Source organism: Aspergillus pseudodeflectus (assembly GCF_044049435.1).
Source record: "Aspergillus pseudodeflectus strain CBS 756.74 chromosome Unknown BJX68scaffold_30, whole genome shotgun sequence".
Classification (NCBI taxonomy): Eukaryota; Fungi; Ascomycota; class Eurotiomycetes; order Eurotiales; family Aspergillaceae; genus Aspergillus; species Aspergillus pseudodeflectus.
Window position 1 is genome coordinate 181,877 of NW_027263806.1, and position 17,924 is coordinate 199,800.

General features: G+C 49.9%; 4 protein-coding genes across 4 annotated transcripts; 3 read left to right on the top strand and 1 right to left on the bottom strand.

Annotated features, from left to right (window-relative positions):
• Window positions 1-722: 722 nt before the first annotated feature.
• BJX68DRAFT_268364 (uncharacterized protein) lies at window positions 723-1,565 on the top strand (the record flags this gene model as incomplete). Its single annotated transcript, XM_071046070.1, has 1 exon — window positions 723-1,565. One exon carries the CDS (start codon window positions 723-725, stop codon window positions 1,563-1,565), a length of 843 nt encoding a protein of 280 aa, XP_070897511.1.
• A 668-nt stretch (window positions 1,566-2,233) lies between these two features.
• On the top strand, window positions 2,234-3,670 carry BJX68DRAFT_240182 (GFA family protein). Its single transcript, XM_071040646.1, has 5 exons — window positions 2,234-2,479; window positions 2,684-2,904; window positions 2,964-3,010; window positions 3,076-3,139; window positions 3,257-3,670. Exons 2-5 carry the CDS (start codon window positions 2,853-2,855, stop codon window positions 3,505-3,507), a joined length of 414 nt encoding a protein of 137 aa, XP_070897512.1. The 5' UTR covers window positions 2,234-2,479; window positions 2,684-2,852; the 3' UTR covers window positions 3,508-3,670.
• Window positions 3,671-4,340: 670 nt separating this feature from the next.
• BJX68DRAFT_268365 (chitinase) lies at window positions 4,341-6,380 on the bottom strand (the record flags this gene model as incomplete). The annotated part of the gene is made up of 7 exons (XM_071046071.1): window positions 4,341-4,923; window positions 5,030-5,462; window positions 5,570-5,708; window positions 5,767-5,881; window positions 5,940-6,008; window positions 6,073-6,130; window positions 6,185-6,380. The coding sequence occupies 7 exons, from the start codon at window positions 6,378-6,380 to the stop codon at window positions 4,341-4,343; spliced, it is 1,593 nt and encodes a 530-aa protein (XP_070897513.1).
• Window positions 6,381-11,355: 4,975 nt separating this feature from the next.
• Window positions 11,356-15,465, top strand: BJX68DRAFT_276940 (uncharacterized protein; the record flags this gene model as incomplete). The annotated part of the gene is made up of 4 exons (XM_071048230.1): window positions 11,356-11,877; window positions 11,924-13,885; window positions 13,942-14,223; window positions 14,344-15,465. The coding sequence occupies 4 exons, from the start codon at window positions 11,356-11,358 to the stop codon at window positions 15,463-15,465; spliced, it is 3,888 nt and encodes a 1,295-aa protein (XP_070897514.1).
• Between the last annotated feature and the right edge of the window lie 2,459 nt (window positions 15,466-17,924).

Here is a 17,924-nt window from a genome sequence, read left to right on the forward strand (position 1 = left end):
GTGATGGCCAATCTGTGCATAGGGCATTCTTAAATTGTACCGTTCCTCTGAACATCCTTTAGACTCAGTCAAAAGTTCCTAGCTCTATCTAACCAGGGGACAGCCACCATGGTTGTTGATGCCGAACCACCTGGCCCGTCGTCGGTTCGAACAAGCATCATAGAGAGTGCATGTGCCATGAGGTATATAGTCTGAATCTCGATACTATAGATGCCTAGCCGCCTGGTCAGTCTTCGATCCGAATAAGCATCATAGAGAGGGATCGTGCTTTGCATGCCAAGGAGTTGAACCGGTTCCCATCACTCTTGGCACTGCCTGATATGTAAATAATCCTCACGATCATGCTCGCCGAGCCAACTGGCAGTCGTGGTGCTACTTTCATGACACCAGCAGTATGCGAATGGTTTTGCAAAAATTGGAATATTAGACCGGATGTCTACAGTATAAAAGCGTGTACAAGGGCCGGTATATTGCATCCGATCAATCAGTCCCAAACGTGCACAGCTTGAGACACCAACTCTTCGAAATGAGGCAAATCGCCATCCTAAGCACGCTTATTTCCCTTGTTGCCCTTGCGGCTTGCCTGCCACCCAAAGTAGCAGACGGGCACAAGTCAAGCTACAAAACTAATGTTGGCAAATGTGCGGATCATCTGAGCGCCACCCTACTCCCATGTTTACCGAAACAATGCTAACTGACTCGGAAAATCCCATCTAGATGGCATGACCAGTCTCCTCACCAGACAGTACGATACCTCCTGCGACGCATACAGCGCCGGCCTCTGCGGCTACTTCTGCAAATACAACGGATACGAGTACCACAAGTGCTCCCCGGACTACTGCGAGTGCTACAACGAGTACTTGACCGGTTGCTACTACGCATACTACTACTATGACTCTGGTGGCTATCCTGCCCCCGATAAATATCAACCACCTGTCTACGACCATTGCCCCAAGTATTCGTACTGCAGCGAGTCGCAGTACTCGAGTGACTATCCGGTCTCGACCCCGCCGCCGTATTCTTCAACCCCGTATCCATCGTCTACCCCCTATCCTTCAACGACCCCGTACCCTTCCTCTAGCACATATCATTCCTCGAGCGCATACCCGACCTCGAGGGAGTACTCCTCGTCGAATACATACGCCTCATCGCCCGAGTACACTTCTTCAAGCGACTATACCTCGTCAAGCGATGACTACGACTCTGACTCCTCCACCTATCGCAAGGCGAGGCAATATACCGAGACGCACACCGACGTGACATACTCCGACGACTTTGAATCGTACACCACGTATCCCACGGACTTCTACACCTACACGTCGTCTGACGATTATAAGGGCGACTATATTACGTATCCTACCGCGACCTATGAGTCTGTCACGGTGACCGACGGCGACGACGTCTACACGGATACTATCTATCCGGACGACTACACTACCACGTATGAAGTCTTTTCGGACTACATGCCGTATCCTACCGAGGCCGATTATAGTGGAGGAGGGAACGTACCTCCCTTGATGCCGTATCCTAGTGGGATTTCGGATTTGACGGCGCGAGCGACTTGAAAGGAGCAACCGACGAAGACGAAGGAGTATCCGTCTGCCACGGATACTGCCAAAGATGGAAAGACTTCGTATACCTGTTAGTGGAAAGTAAGGGAAGACTTGGCTTGCTGGGTTGGAAAGGGACTTCTGACGTGGAGTAAAAGACTTTCTGTACTGTGGCCACAAGCCCATTTGGCTGAGGCGCGTCAGAGTGACATGGAATTTGGTAAATACTGAAAGCTGATGGGGATATTGAGGACATGTCTCTGCCCTAGTTTACTCGCTGGGCACTACCCTGAGCACACCCACGGAAATCAAATATTTGTACACAATTACTCTTTCGCAGCAGTTAGTCAAGGAACTCAGCCTAGTATAAGCAGTTCACATTTCCCCCCAAGTCAACGTGCAGGTGGCCGGCTATTATATCCCCTTTTCCAAAGAACCCACCTGGCTTAAGAATCTCCACCAATCGCATGCCCCTCCGCTGCACGGCAATGAACTAAAAAAAGCAGATCAGGCGTTTTCCGCATGCGTCAGGGATCTATCCTACCAATAGCATCAAAGACAAGTCCGAAACTAGTCGAGAGGCCTGAACGGCGACTGCGCCTCGAATTGACGGTTCACCGGGACTAGCCGGATCACCACGACATCTTCCAGTGCGATTGAAGGGATAATACGAGGTCGAGATCTGAACTTTTCGTCTACATACTTACTAGTTATGGACTGCAGTAGTACTTTGGCACTCAGGAGCCCCGCGCGCTCGCTCAGGCAGCCACAGGTGGCAGAGGCGAAACCAGAAATTGGGCAAGCGCGAAGGTCTCGTTGTACCGAGGGTTAATTGTTGGCCGTCCCGGGCTGAGAGCGACAATTTTGAGAAAACTTGTTGACACTGCATATTTCAGCTGCACTCTGATCTTCGTGTGCCACAACACTAGGTGAGAAATGCCTTTCCCCGCATTTTATTTGCCTTCAATTATCGCCATTTCTGTATGCCTGAGGGGACAGTCAGTGCCAAGGCGGTGACACCGGATCCCAACAACGCGTGTGGCTGGCTACAAGGCGGGGTAGGGTCAGCTCTGGTGCCAGATCCTTTGATTCAGACCATGTGGGCGTCAATAACCGGAGGTCAAACTAAGTAGGAGAAATACATAAATTGAGTCGCCCTCTGGGGGACGAGTAACTGATATCGAGGAATCTCCTGGCATTTTCACACCTTCTGCACGGGCGACATCCTATTCTGTCGTGGTTACCTTGGTTTACACTATTCACTCCCCTCTTCTTCTTGAGTGCAAGCTTCATTCCACCAGTATGACGATTTCTGGGAGCTGCCTATGCGGCGGCATCGCTTACACAGCTGAAGGTAAATCCAGATCTATGCTTGCTTTACATCAGTCATCGATCGTATTGACAATAGCGCAGTGGAACAATATATGAGCGCCCTCTGCCACTGCCTCGACTGCCAGAAGGTGAGCTAGTATCCACGCAACTATAGCCGATAATTACTTCGTCTAACGGGTAAAAAACGTTATAGTGGACGGGAAGCTCGTACACATCTAATGCCGTTGTCCCTCGGGCCAGCTTCAAGATTACCAAGGGTCAGTTTATGCCGAGAAAGACACGGGAGGAATGAGAGAGAGAGAGAGAGATGGGGAAAACCATTTTTTAAGGCCGCAGCTTCATTTCATGACAACTAATCCTCAAGTGCCGTGCAGGAACTCCATCTTATTATGATTCAGTTGGTGCTAGCGGAAAAACGGCCAGGCGATTCTTCTGCTCGACTTGCGGATCGAGTCTATACACAGACCTGGAAATCATGCCCGACGTGACCTGCATCAAAGGTGGTACTCTGGATAATGGCGAGGCTAGTTTGGGAGGGAAGATTGACGTGGAATTCTATGCGAAGGACCGGGCTAGCTATGTAGTGCCTGTGACGGGGGCTAAGCAGGAAAGTCATTTTGGCTGAGATGATATGGTTCGCTGGGTACTATATTAAACAAGGTCCGAAGAGTTAGGTAGCACCTAATTTCGCTCCCAGGAGGATGGTTTGTGGTTAGTAGTTCAGAGGCTTGCTGTATGGTTAGGGCGTTCGGCTTGGTTATAATCTCAGAATGGCCACCTTGTGTGTCTAAGCTTTCCGAGTAGTACAACTAAAATGTAGAGTTGGACAGGCTGATTTGATTGTAAGGAAGGTCAACAGATGCACTATAGGGACAGGGTGACAATGTCGTTCCTCTCGACAGGCATGTTGAGGGATAAGATGGCGTCCGAGAATGGATGTAGGAACAATGCTTTGATGGAAAGGCAAGGTACAGTGATGATGATGATGATGATGCTTTCATCTACCCTGACCCCTCGTCAAGCAATATGCAGGCTACCACAACTATATATCTCTGATTATATCTATATATATATAGAGTCTTCCACTTCCTGTAAATAAACTTAGAGCCTTATTATAGCCTATCATGGCCTAATTACTATTCTTATGATTAGGCTGCCCTTGTAGTGCATAACTATAAAACTATTATAACACCTTAGCAAAGTCTAGCATGGTATTAATTATTTTAGCCTATAAGATAGTATCTTGATTACCTTTTTTACCTTAGTTAGAGCCTCCTAGTAAACTTAATATACTATTAAATATATTCCTAACCTCTCTCCTTAATTTTATCTACAGGCCCTATAGTCTTAGGTAGTCTACTAATATATAGATAACTATTTCCCGCGTGCTATACATGTATAGAGATTACATCACCAGCCACAGCCTGCTATGTAGGTTGGCCCCGGAGACCCGGCCGTCTATGTTATCTCTAGAAGGAAGGGATCAATAATATCCGTCTTGTAGGGGAATTGCGGAAGGGTGAGAATGCGAGTAACTGGCAGGTTTGGGGTAGGGACGCCGCTTTTAGTAATGTGGATCAGGGAAAGTAGGATGCTGCTGGTCAGCTGGTAGCTACGCAAAGAGGGAGCAGTACGAGTGATGTTCCAGTGCCAGATATTAATTCTTTCTGTCGTGATTAGGGGGATAGAGATGGTCATTGTCTGGATCGTACGAGTTATTGTGCTGGTTGCTGTTTCGGTTCCTCCAACGGTGACGGTAAGGACTGTCGACCACACGACCTCGAGAGAGGTTGTATAAACGGGGAGGGTGATAGTGGTTGGCGAGGCGAGCGTGTAGGGAGGTAGGATGAAGTTGCACGGAGGGATACAGATTATGGTGGGGTTCTCTTCCTTGTAGATCGTAGATATCGCCAGAGCCGCCGTTGGAGGCGTCGGGTTCAGCGCCCTCCATGCTCGTGTCGTCAAGGCTGAGGTCATTGGGGTTAGTAAGAGTGCCAGGGCCTCCAAAGTCAACAGCCCAAGTGAACAGGCCAGCCAGACACTAATTGTTAGCAAAGTCGGCCTTTTGCCGCAGCGTTCTCGCGTTGTCAAATGAGATCCTTTCCCCTTATCTGTAATAGCAGAAACAGCGGACTGGGAGAACTGACCATTGATTTCCTGCCCACGTTATCCAGTTCACCCCGGCGTCCGCGCCGTAGATCACTTCGGGCCGGTTGTTTTCCAGAATCTGGTGAACTTCGTAATTTGATAGAATGCCACTGGTCCCCGTACAGCCGCCTGGATTGGCACCACCACCGCGAGGCTTATGGAACGGACATCCAGGGACATTGTACGAGTTATCCTCTAGTCTGAATGACCGGCCGTAAAAGACAAGCCCAAGGTTAACTTTGCTGGGGTCGACCGAATTGTGCCAGAGAAGGTCCAAGCCCTGAGCTATCTCTGTCAGGTTTGTGAGGGGATTAATCGCGGGGTCAGTGTGTTCACTGTTGCCGTCCCAGGTACCGTGGATATCGTACGACATGACGTTATAATAATCAACATATGGCAGCAATCCTTCGACATCGAACCCTTGGAGATACCCTGGTCAGATTAGCAACGACACCCAAGACATGTGTAAACACAGAAGACGTACAGTACGACGCCGGGAGCGTGATCGTGACTCCGTATCTGTCTCCGCACGCACTTACCAACGGCGATATAAGTCTTGAGAGATGGCTTTCTCTCTTTCAGGCGATTAAACTTGACGTAATCCTCCTCGTCCCAGGAGTTCATGGTCGTAATAGTGGAATCGGTGCTATTGATCAAGGCAAACGAGTAGTAGAGATGCTGGCTATAGTCAACGACTGGGCATAAATGGGGCATCCAATCCCGCAGTATCACATACAGTCCAGGGCTGAACGTTGATGTTCTCCGGATGAATCACATCGCAGGGACGATTGCGATTCCAGCTCTCGTAGTATCCAATATAGATATCTTGTGTGGAGGCTCCGCCACAAGATCTATCGAAGCCGTAGGATACAACACACAGTTGTTGTGGCTTTGAGTGGGATAACATACGGGCGAACAACCGGCTCGCAACCACTCTGGCATTTGTCGTCACAGAACTCGGAGGTGGTGCCGCAGAACCTAAGGACGTGCCGCACTTGTTAGAGTCTGAGTTTGCAGGGAAAGAGCAACCGGTCGAACTCACCCGTGTTTCGAGCAGCAGACACTCAACGGACATGTTGTTCCTGGAACTGCAGCGTGTTCTATCTCTGTCAGTCATGGCTCAACACGGACGCATGTTGGTTTTGATCGCATACCACCGCGTTCCGCCACCGCGTTGCAATTCGAGATGCACACATCGTCACCGCAGTAGTCCGGGCCAAAGCCACAGTGCCCCAAGGTGCTGCAACAGCCTACCGTGCACTCTCTGTTTTCAGAGCAGGTTCCTTCGTCTTGGGCAATCACGCGGATGACAAACGCCCAAGCAATGGACGTAAAGAGCACGCCCTTCATTGTTGAACGTTTCGTGATTTTCGTGCTGATGAACAAGGTGAATATTACAGGCCAACTAAACTTATAGAGAAAATACAAAAACTGTGGATCCATCTTTGGTTCAATCATTCTTCGGCTTGACCATCACCTAGTACCCGTGCTATCTGCCCATTCTGTTCCAAGACAGCCGTGAACTGGCGTATCCGATATCGGCCGTAACGGTTACGTTCGCTTGCGCTCATCATAGGCCACGTTGAGGCAAGACAGATGGTAAGATCCCGGCGCACATCCCCTTGCGTCTATGACCCGGCTCACATGCAAAACAAGCCCGCGGCGGCCAGCCAGGATCTTGGGACCTTTTATCGATATGTTTAGACTCGCCGAACGCGACAACAGGCACTGAATTGGAATGCGCGGCTGGTCAACACATACGAGGCGATATACGGGAGGCTGATAGTGATGATAAGACTCAGGAATTGAAAATGCAACTTCAAGTGGCACGTCTCGCAGTTCTTCAGGGTAAGTACCGTGGGGTCAAATCCCAGACAAGAGACTGACCGTCCCAGCACAAGCCGCTCTGATGGCTGATGCGCTCGCGAGTGACTTTTGGCCGAGGATTTGAGGTACTCTGTGATGATGACTTTGTACTGTACATGTCCGATGAAAAAAGCCAGGTTCGTCCCTTCTCAATCTTCGGGTTCACGAACTGACAGATAAGACAGATACTGGGACAACCGTCCTGTACACAGAGGAGGACAGAGGGAGATAACAATAAAAGACGGGAAATGTGACACGATGAATTACTATGCGTGGACGCATCAATTTCCTCTGGTATGGGTGGACGTGATGGTTTACTGCCCGCAAAGGTTTGAAAATTGGGGGTTAAATCAACTCCAGGCGCTAGCCAACAGCGTGCTTCTGCTGAGTTCCACATGGACAATATCAAAGGAAAGTATATTGCGCACACTATAATGCATAAAATGATGCATTCCCTGAGCATCCTTGGTGAAGAAAATCGCATGGGTGAGATCCCCCGTCCGCTGGCTAACTATGGTTGCCTGACTTTTCATGACAGGGGATCTGGACTGTCCTCCAGATGCAGTCTCGGAGTTCTATTGCATCTGGGAGATTGGACAGGATAGGCCGGCCTGCCAAGAGGAGGGGAAGAGGGTCATGTGAGTTGGGCAGAAGATTATTTAGCGACGTAGCTTCCAAGACAGACTGAGGGAGGGGCTGAGACCCTGACACAAAAATGCATCTTTGCTTCCTACCAAACCTGATAATCATCCAGGTTGCTGGCCATCTCAGCCAGCATGATCTCAACTGCCTGATCAGAACAAGCCATCACTTCTACAACCTCCTGCTCAAGTACCTCTACCGCAAGGACCTTCGAGACCACAATCGTCCGCACCAGGCAATTTTCCACCACTGCCGAAATGGCCACATCCACGCCCTCCGCGGCCTCTTCACAGCCATCTTCACGCTGGACACAGGAACCCAGGCGCGCTGGAGTTCCTGGCTTAGGCTCTTTGTAAAGGAGCCATTCACCCGAGTAGTAAGCCACGGTGGACAGCGAAAAAACCCCCTCCACGAAGCCGTGGAAAACGGCCACCTCGCCGTTGCTGAATACCTCCTCTTTGAGCAAGACTTCCGCCCCGACGACAAAAACCGCGATGTATCATATGGCCAAACAGCCCTTACCATTGCTTCATCCCGTGGTGACTTGGAAATGGTCAAATTTCTCTTGCGCGCCGGCGCAGACATTTTCTATTCCCCGCCACACGCCACAGGCACGGCGCTTGACCAATCCGCCCGGAACGCTCAGTGGCATGTTGCGCGCTTCCTTCTAGCCGAGATGAGACGACGGATTGACGATGGAGCCCTAGACAATCTGTACACCGAGCAGGGTTGGCCATTGGGTTGGCCATTTGCAAGTAGGGAGTTCCAGCGGCAGCGCCTCGAAAACTCAATTACTGTCCGCATCCTCGAGGGCGACTTCTCTCCGCTCGTGAGGCAGGCGCTGCGCCCGGCGATCCGCGCCCGGGACACGCCCCTCGTGGAGGAGCTGCTCTCAGACATTGCGCCAGAAATCATGGCGGGGGAAATGGGCGCTGAACTCCTGTGCAACGCCGTCGATGTGGGGAGTGCGGACATGGTCCGCGTTGGGCTGCGCCACGGCGCGGATCCCAACGCGATGATGAGCAACCAGTTCTTTACGTGGAATGCTCTAATCCGAGCCGCTTCGCGCGGCAAGGTGGAGATTGTGCAGGTCCTGGTTGAGGGGGGCGCAGATCCGGATATTCGAGATCGCGAGGGACGCACACCGTTGTCGTTTGCGGCAGAGGAGGGGCATGTAGATATGGTCAGGCTGCTACTTGGGTATGCAGTTGATGTATTTTCAAGGGATACTATGTGTGGGTGGACCGCGCTGGATTGGGCTGTCCGTGGGAGAATGACGGGGGTTGTAGAGATCTTAGAGCCCCTTATGGAAGCGGGGTTGGCTAGTACGCTCCGAGATAGTACAATGTGACACACAACCGTATCGATCCAGTTCTACCTTGCTCCATATATCTTGCTACTGCATTGTATCCACCAGACAAACCTCGACACAAATAAAATACCCCGCCCAAGGACTCACAAAGCAAGACCTAACCCTGAGATTTCCTATAGCGGTATTTTAAGAGCTAATATAGTTGCCATTTTTTAACGTTTATTCTCCTCCATCATCTTCCCAAGCCGAGCGGCATGTTCGGGGACTGGCTAGTGATGGACGATACTTGGGGCATTTAATGCAAAGTTTCTTTAATTCTAAGGGAAAAGACTCCACGTACTTTTGTAGGTCACATGCTAGCGCATGACCTCTCCTAGTATCACACCCACCGTATAGTACGGAGCGGTACATGGCTGTGCATTGTTGGCAAACCCAATCTCATTATTATTCCCGGGCCGGCGCATCCGCAGGGTTCGGCGGATCTAGCCGCAGGGTTCGCTTCCAAGATCACCCGAGTGATCGCTCCAGGCTGATGCAGGTACTTTCCTGCGAGGTTCGCGAAGAGTGTCCTTTTTGTGCTAGCTGTTGGTGTCACCCGCACTTAACGTAGCAGTGCTTGCGGCGGCGAGGGGAAAAATCCAAACACTGACTTCCCTTGAAGAGCGCGATTAGGATTCTGATCCCTGAGTTCAACCGCCAAGCAGTGCAAATAAACAAGCGCCTATCATAGATTCAGATGTTTGGTCAAGTCCCAGGAACTGAGACATTTCGGCCGCTACAAATTTCGGATAATTTTCCAAGCGAACAAACCTGACCTTTGCCAAGATTAACTATCAGCATTGTCTCTGGCCCATGTGGTATAGCGAGAAGCCTATGTTTACAGCTGTCGGGTGCCGACCAATTGCCGCCGCACAGACTACAAAAAGCGTCCAAAAGTGGAGCGGCGAGTCTCTCCGGCTATTGCAACGTTCTTGCTCTGATGGTTTAGGCGACCAGAGCGAATGCCATGCGGTGTGACTCTTGACGGAAGTGTGGTCTGTCCCTAGACCAAGGTATCAGCTTAGTGCTGGAAAACAAGCGGATTGACAACTTAACATATTCCGATATCGCAAAGGTGCATCTCATAGCTCGACAGCTGACGATCAGTAACGCGGCCGCAGTCCAAGGGTAACATCGTCCGCAGGACCTATAAATCGACTGAAACACTCTCTGAACTGTCCAGCGAATCACCCATCATTATCTCATTGCTATGTCCCACTGCCCAACCATGGTTTCAGTTGTGATCTTACAATATCTCCTCTTTGGTTTGGCTAGTTCCGCTCTCATCAAGCGATGGACCAATGGCGTCTCACCCACCGGACCTACGAACCCTGATGTTGCCAGTGGGTGTGCCTACTGGGCTAACGGCCAAAGACATGGAGATTCAAGCGGATATTTAACCGCCTGCTTGCTACGCTCCGCGGCATCAGCGGTTTTGAAACTGACATGCTACTTGAAGTCAGATTACAAATGAGCTGAATCTTTGACCGCGAGAGATCTAATGCCATTTCTTGACTATCTCCTGCACCGCAGCAAGCTATCTGGATTTTAAAGTTCGCAGCGTCGAGGAAGACGTAATCGTGCTGGGTTGACTGGCAGTTGCCTGACTAGGTTTAGCTCCGGGTTGCAGAATATTCTAAGAAACTCTTGTGCAAACATGTCAAACTGAGGGGGAGGTACCTCCCTCTACAGAGTACCCACTTAGTGAATCCTCGCAGGAAGGAACAACCCGGTCTCCACGCTCCGACTCGAGTTGGGCCAGAGATCTCATGTACTGTGTACCCAATTATGCCTTCATAGCAAGCAGAAAGCCTACAGCACTATCCCTACTGTCTGATTCAAAAAAACGATGCGATGTCGGTATCTGGGCTGCCCCTGCTCGGGGCGGCTATTGTGGCCCTGTGGTTGGTGAATGCAGACGTGAGCCTGCGACCACAGAACTGCCTCAGCGTCCCCATGATTGCAGCTTTGCTTACCCTCCACTTCCAGGCCTTTACAGGTGTTGTCGTCAGCCAGCCACCGCCTGCAAAGTGGCCAGTCCTGCTTACGTGTCTAGGGCCGTGGGGAAGATACTGCCAGCCTGCTCCTCACTAATCTGGAAGTAAGGGCGGTCGCGGCACTGCAACCACGGTGCAAATATTCGGTGAACTGGTCCGTCCACTCTCAATTTGGATCTGATTTTATTGTCGGATACCGTCCCTGATTTTACAATTCTGTACCAACGAACGTTGAATCCAAACAAGGCAGCGAAAGAATATGGCACGTCAGAGCTGGGCGCTCCACAGGCCGTGGCTAGCTAAAGCCGCAGCCCCTGTCGACTGCACGTCCATTGGTGTTCGTTCACGGTAGTAGCAAGACCGGCAATGGCCTTTCCCCTCCTCTTCGCGCCCAACTTATCCTCCCATCCAAGTTCACTAGCTGCACTCACGACTAGACCTTATCACAAAGCGATACCCTCGTTTGATGATGGATGATTCTCCTACCGGTCCTGCCCACAAGAAGAGGCATCACGTATTCAGATGCTTGAAGAATGCCTTGACAAGACGAAGCAAAGACAAAGATACACCTTCGGCTTCCCTAGCTTCGGGCACGCCAGCGTTTACCAGCCCCCCAGGCGCGAACAGCGGCCCAGCCGATCCTAATACTGACGGTTCCAAGGCCAATGACCACGATGCAAAGGATCACTGGCAGATGGCGTACGACGCGCTAAGCGAGAGCGACCGGAACACTCTAATGACACTTCCCCCGGCAGCGGCAGCCAAGGCGAAGAACGCCAGCCGTTCACGGACCCAAGAGATTTTAGACGAAGTAGTCAAGGCGACAGAGGCGCAGTACAAGGCGGAGCAGAGAAGGGAAGGCATTCGGACAACAGCCCATAAAATAATCAACTCCGCGCTATCCTTCCAAGATGTTGTTAATACCGCTGTGAGATTTGATCCAACCGGTTACGCTTCAAGTGCTTGGGCGATAGTGTCTCTTGGATTGACGGTATGGACATCTTACTTAGCAGCTAAGGAGTTAGCTAATGGCTTAGATGGCCAAAAATTATGCAGAATTACGGGATGCTCTCTTTGACTCCTCAGGATACCTGGCGGATCTGCTTACCCGGTGTGCCTTTATCGAAGAACAGTTCTATGGTGGTTCGGACCCAGTGAGGGGAAATTCCGAAAAAGAACGATCGATCATCCGGGCTTATATGGCAATACTACAATACTCCGCCGAAGTACGCAGAGTTCAACAGTATGGCAAGGGTAAAGACATTGTGGAGAGCATAACGGCTGGAACAAGCAAGCAACTGGCACAGTTGAAGGCCTCGATCAAGGGAGAGGAGTCCCATCTGCATCAATGGCTACTCCTAGATCAGCATCTTCACCGAAAAGCCGAGGCAGAGGCTATTCTGACTCAGATCGACAAATTGGCGATAGATATCAAAAAAGTGCACGAAGCGGTTGCGATGTTGAACCTGCCTTTCGTTGATAGTGCACTTTTCGACTCCTTTATGGACCAAAATGAGGAGAAATGCCTTCCTGGAACGCGAGAAGAACTACTCCAGCAGGTACAGGACTGGGGAAGGTTGGGTGACCAAGGCATATTCTGGCTCAGCGGAAAGGCAGGAACCGGCAAGTCCACGATTGCGAGGACGGTAGCTGGATCCTTCAAGGCGGATGGCGTCCTGGGGGCGAGTTTCTTCTTCAAAAGAGGACGGGGAGATCGGAGCTCAGCTGCAAAGCTTTTCCCCACAATTGCCAAGCAACTAGTGGTCCACATTCCTCAGATGATTTCTGGGGTCCAGAAAGCTATAGATGACGATCCTACTATTGGGGGGAAAACGCTTGAAGAGCAGTTTAAAAAGCTTATCTTGCAGCCATTGCTTGCCGTGGGTCAGGATGAAGCTGTGTTCTCTACAGTAGTTGTCATCGATGCTCTCGACGAGTGTGAACCGAAGGAAGACTTGAAGACGATCCTTGCTTTCCTAGCCAAGGTCGTGACAGCAACGGATACGGCAGTCCGATTCTTCTTAACAAGCCGGCCAGAGCAGCCTATTCGCATCAGTTTTGAACAAATTGGACAGAGGCACTACCAGCATACTCCCCTGCATAAAGTGGATGATAATATGACCAGGCACGACATCACTCTGTATCTCACCCAAAAATTCTCCCAGATACAACAGACTCCCGAGCATGACCTTCCTCATGGCTGGCCTGGAGAGGAACAAATTGAAACCTTGGCGGCAAGGGCGGCTCCGCTCTTCATCTTTGCAGCCACGGTATGTCGATTCGTGGCGGATGGTAACTTTGATCCGAATGAGCGACTACAGGAGTTTCTCACCAATTCATCAGGATCCAAGCTGGATGATACATACCGACCAGTTTTGAAACAGCTCCTGGTCAAGGATAAAAGTGATGGGGAAAAGCTGATCGCAGAGTTCCAGAAAATTATCGGTGTGATTATTCTCCTTGCTAATCCGCTTTCCCTAAGTGCTCTTGCAGAACTGCTTGAGCTGCAGGAACGCAATGTCAGCATCCGGTTGCGCTCCTTTCATTCAGTCTTGGTCATACCTAGCGATCCCAACCTACCCATACAGACCTTCCATTCGTCCTTTCGCGATTATCTGCTAGATGAGGGGACAAAAACAGATACGGAAATATCCCCCTTCTGGGTTGATAAAGGAGAGAAGCATGAGCTCATAGGCAGGCAATGTCTGACCGTGATGGGTCGGTATCTCAAAAAGAATATTTGCGGGCTACCAAGTTATGGGACCAGCCGGATAGAGATAGACTCTGATTCTATAGCAAGGTCTCTTCCTCCCGCCCTTCAGTACGCCTGTCGTTATTGGGTTTACCATTTCGCCCAAAGCTCCCTCTCCGCCAAGACAATTGACCAGATACTACCATTTTTGGAAGAGCACTTCCTTCATTGGCTGGAATCTATGAGTATTATGGGGCTAATCTACGAAAGTTTGGACGCTGCCGACACATTGCTTAAATTAACAAAGGTGAATGTCTTCTCAACTTAAACTAGCAGCTGGTCAACTGATGTTGGTCGAAATAGAATATGTCTCATAGCGCTGTGTCTTTCTTTCTTTTGGACGCCCACAGATTTATCTTGAAATTTCTTGACGTTGTTGACACAGCGCCGCTGCAGCTCTACAGCTCCGGCCTGATTTTCGCACCACAAAGGTCGTTGATCCGGACGACTTTTAAGAGAGAGCTTCCGGGTTGGTTATTCAGAAGCCCGAGAGTCGACGAAGAATGGATTTCTGAACTGCGAACCTTAGAGGGTCATTTTGATCGGGTTCAGTCAGTTAGCTTCTCCCCTGATGGTCACCTGCTGGCATCTGGCTCTCTTGACAACACCATCAAACTGTGGGATACAGCCACTGGCCGCCTTGAGCAGACTCTGGAATGCCACTCCAATTGGTTCCAGTCGGTTGCCTTTTCAGCCGACGGCCAGCTGCTGGCATCTGGCTCTAATGACCATACTGTCAAACTCTGGGACCCTGTTGCTGGCGTCCTCAAGCATACGCTGGAGGGCCATGCAGGTTCGGTCTCGTCAGTTGCTTTTTCACCGTGTGGTGACCTGATTGCGTCTGGTTCTCTTGACTGCACCATAAAGCTTTGGGATGTTACTACCGCTGCCCTTGGGCAGAGTCTTGAGGGCCACTCTCATTGGGTTCAATCAGTTGCGTTCTCACTAGATGGCCACCTATTGGCATCCGGATCCGATGACTACACTATTAAGCTTTGGGATCCTGCCACTGGCGTCCTGAAGCACACGCTGTACGGCCATTCAGGCTGGGTATCGTCAGTTGCCTTCTCACCAGACGGTCACCTGCTGGCGTCCAGCTCTGGTGACCACACTATCAAGCTCTGGGATCCCGTTACTGGCGTCCTTAAGAACACTCTGGAAGGCCACGCTGATTGGGTTTTATCAATTGCCTTTTCACCTACTGGCTCTATTTTGGTGTCAAGCTCTGCTGATCGAGTCATCATACTCTGGGATCCCGCCACTGGCGCCTGTAAGCACACCCTGCTGGGCCATTCTAATCACGTTCAGTCAGTGGCTTTCTCAGCTGACGGCCACCTGCTGGCATCTGGCTCTGACGATCGAACCATTAAGCTCTGGGATCCCTCCGCTGTAGTTCTCAAGAACACCCTGGTGGGACATTCTGATCGCGTTCAGTCAGTTTCCTTCTCACCAGACGGTCATCTGTTGGCGTCTGGCTCTGACGACCACACTATCAAGCTCTGGGATCCCGCTGCTGGTGCTCTCAACCATACAATAAATACTGGCGGAAATATTACCAACATTGAATTTTCAAAGAGTCTTCCCGAACTCATAACCAATCTGGGATCTTTTACTATCCAAGCCTGTTACAACAGCTTCTCATCGAATTTTTCTGAAGTAAAGACTGAGGTATCGTTGCAGGCAAGTAGGTGGGTTGCTATTCATGGCAAGAGGGAGTTATGGCTCCCTGCTGACTATCAGGCCATCTGTTCAACAACCAGAGGTGGTGCTATAGCACTTGGGTGCCTGAGTGGCAGAGTTTGTATAATTACATTTTCGTTAGAGTAAAGTATTGTGCTAAATCATGTTTCAAAACTCCTTCAACGTGAGAGCTAAGGAGATTCGGACAGGGGCGTTGGCTGACCTTCAAGAGGCCATCCAACTGGGACGGAAAGCTGTCCTTGCAACACCAGAAGATTACCCTGACGTCGCCATGTATTTACACAACCTTTCAATCCGGCTTGGGGATCGATATTCACGGACAGGGACGTTGACTGACCTTCAAGAGGCCATCCAACTTGGACAGCAAGCTGTCCTTACAACCCCAGAAGATCACTCTGAACATGCTGATCATTTAAACACCCTTGGAATCCATCTTCGAAATCGATATTCACGGACGGGTGCATTGGATTACCTCGAAGAGGCTGTATCACTTTAATCATCTACTTTACAACATGAAACCTCTTCTATCATCACTCGTATCGAAGCTGGCCAAAATGCAATTCGTGGCCTTGCTCTTCTGCCAAATTGGCAGGACTGTTATAAAGTGGCAGAAGTTACTATGCGTCTGCTTCCTCGACTTACATTACGATCGCTTCAAAACTCCGATAAGCAACACCTTCTAGGTGACGTTGTTGGCTTGGCTTCCAATGCTGCAGCCGTAGCACTCAACGCGCAAACAGAATCCTCTACTACATTGAATCTACTTGAAACGGGCCGAGGCGTGCTTGCAGCATCGCTCGAAGAGATACGGCTAGATGTCCAAGATCTCCAGCATGCATACCCTCTAATGGCCGAAAGATTCATGCAGCTGCGGGACATCCTAAAAAAACCTATCCCACGCAACCTTTCTGTAGATATACTTCGCAGTGCTTCCTGGCAAGCTCAAGCACGCGAGCGTACTGACGCTGACAAGGAACTCAACGAATTGCTCACCACTATCCAAAAACAGCCTGAATTTAATAACTTCTTGCAAGCACCAAATGACAAGAGGATGCAGCATGCAACATAAAAAGGCCCGATCGTTACTATAAATATCAGCTAGTACCGCTGTGACGTGATAATTATTAAGCAAGGCAAAATACATGCTCTACCTTTACCCAAGCTAAGCAGAAAGGAAGTTGAGGAGAAGGCAAAGTGTAATAATCTAGGAAGCCTAGAAGTCCTAGAATGGCTCTGGGATTATATCATGGACCCAATCCTGGAAAGGCTTGGGTTCACGTAAACCCCGTCTGACTCCAACTGGCCGCACGTGTGGTGGATTCTAACTGGCTCTTTAACAAAATTCCCTCTTCATGCCGCTAGATATCATGGTTGGGGCGATTCCAAAACCGTACTTGATCGGGTTATGTCGTCTTATAGCTCATCTGTTAAAGCTATTATACATGGCCGCAAACGTCCTGTGAAACAGCCTTCTTCAGCGCATGCACTCCTAGTTGCCATGGAGCATACCCCAGGGAGTTACCACCTTCCATTTACAGCCAAGGAAGTTGAAATGCTCTAGGACAGGTGCAAGGAAATAGGGCTTCGCCCAATCCAACCAAAGCCTTATAAACAGGATATTATCTCGCATTTAGCGGATTGCAGGATCTTTTATTTTGCTGGTCATGGCTATACAAATAATGCTGATCCATCAAAGAGTCAACTAATACTTGAGGATGAGAAAGACGATTCACTTAGAGTAGATGATCTCCTAGAGATAAACCTTCGCAAGCATTCGCTATTCCTCGCGTATCTTTTAGCTTGTGGGACTGGCCAGATAAGAGATGAGAGATTTGTTAACAAGAGCATTCACTTAATCAGCGCCTTCCAGCTCGCTGGTTTTCGATACGTTATTGGCACTCTCTGGAGTGTTAATAATGAAACCTGCGTTGACATGGCCAGAATTATATACAGAGAACTAGGAAACAAGCAGATGGATGATAAAGCTGTTTGTCAAGGGCTTCATTAGGCTGCGAGGGAAATGCGAGATGGTTGGATCAATGCGTTACCAACGTCAAGATATCTGTCAAAACCTGTCAGGAGTGTATCAGAGTATCAGGAAGACTGCCAGCTAGATACTATGGAGCCGGGTGGAACTCCAAGTTTACCAAGGGATATACTTCCAATGGAGACCGACACGGGTGATGAACAGGGCAGAACGCCGGCGCTTTGGGTCCCTTATGTTCACTTTGGAGTCTGAGATATTCTTATTTGTAGTTTTAGCTTATCACTGTTTTAAAATTCCATGGCTGGGCATAACGGCGACATCAGAGGATTGTTCAACAACAGGTTGGCTAGAACTTCCACTATCAAACCATCCTGTTTTTCACACTGACAGCAGCGGCAAAAGAAGGTACGAGTGATGGAGAAGTGATAAAAGGAAATTACCTGATGGAAATACTCCTAGTATGGGTGAATTCTCTGACGAACGCAGTCGAAGGAAGCGTTGGTTGTTCTACCGCACATGAGAATGCAAGCCGAGCCAAGGGCACGCGACCCAACATGCCTGGCAAGCGGACGCATCCACTACTGCCATTGGATTAGTT

What these genes read in the sequence shown, in the direction of transcription:
- BJX68DRAFT_240182 (XM_071040646.1), top strand. Translation starts at nt 2,853, where the DNA reads ATGACGATTTCTGGGAGCTGCCTATGCGGCGGCATCGCTTACACAGCT. An exon ending in CATCGCTTACACAGCTGAAG is followed by an intron (nt 2,905 to 2,963) that starts GTAAATCCAGAT and finishes ACAATAGCGCAG; the next exon opens with TGGAACAATATATGAGCGCC. An exon ending in ACTGCCTCGACTGCCAGAAG is followed by an intron (nt 3,011 to 3,075) that starts GTGAGCTAGTAT and finishes AAAACGTTATAG; the next exon opens with TGGACGGGAAGCTCGTACAC.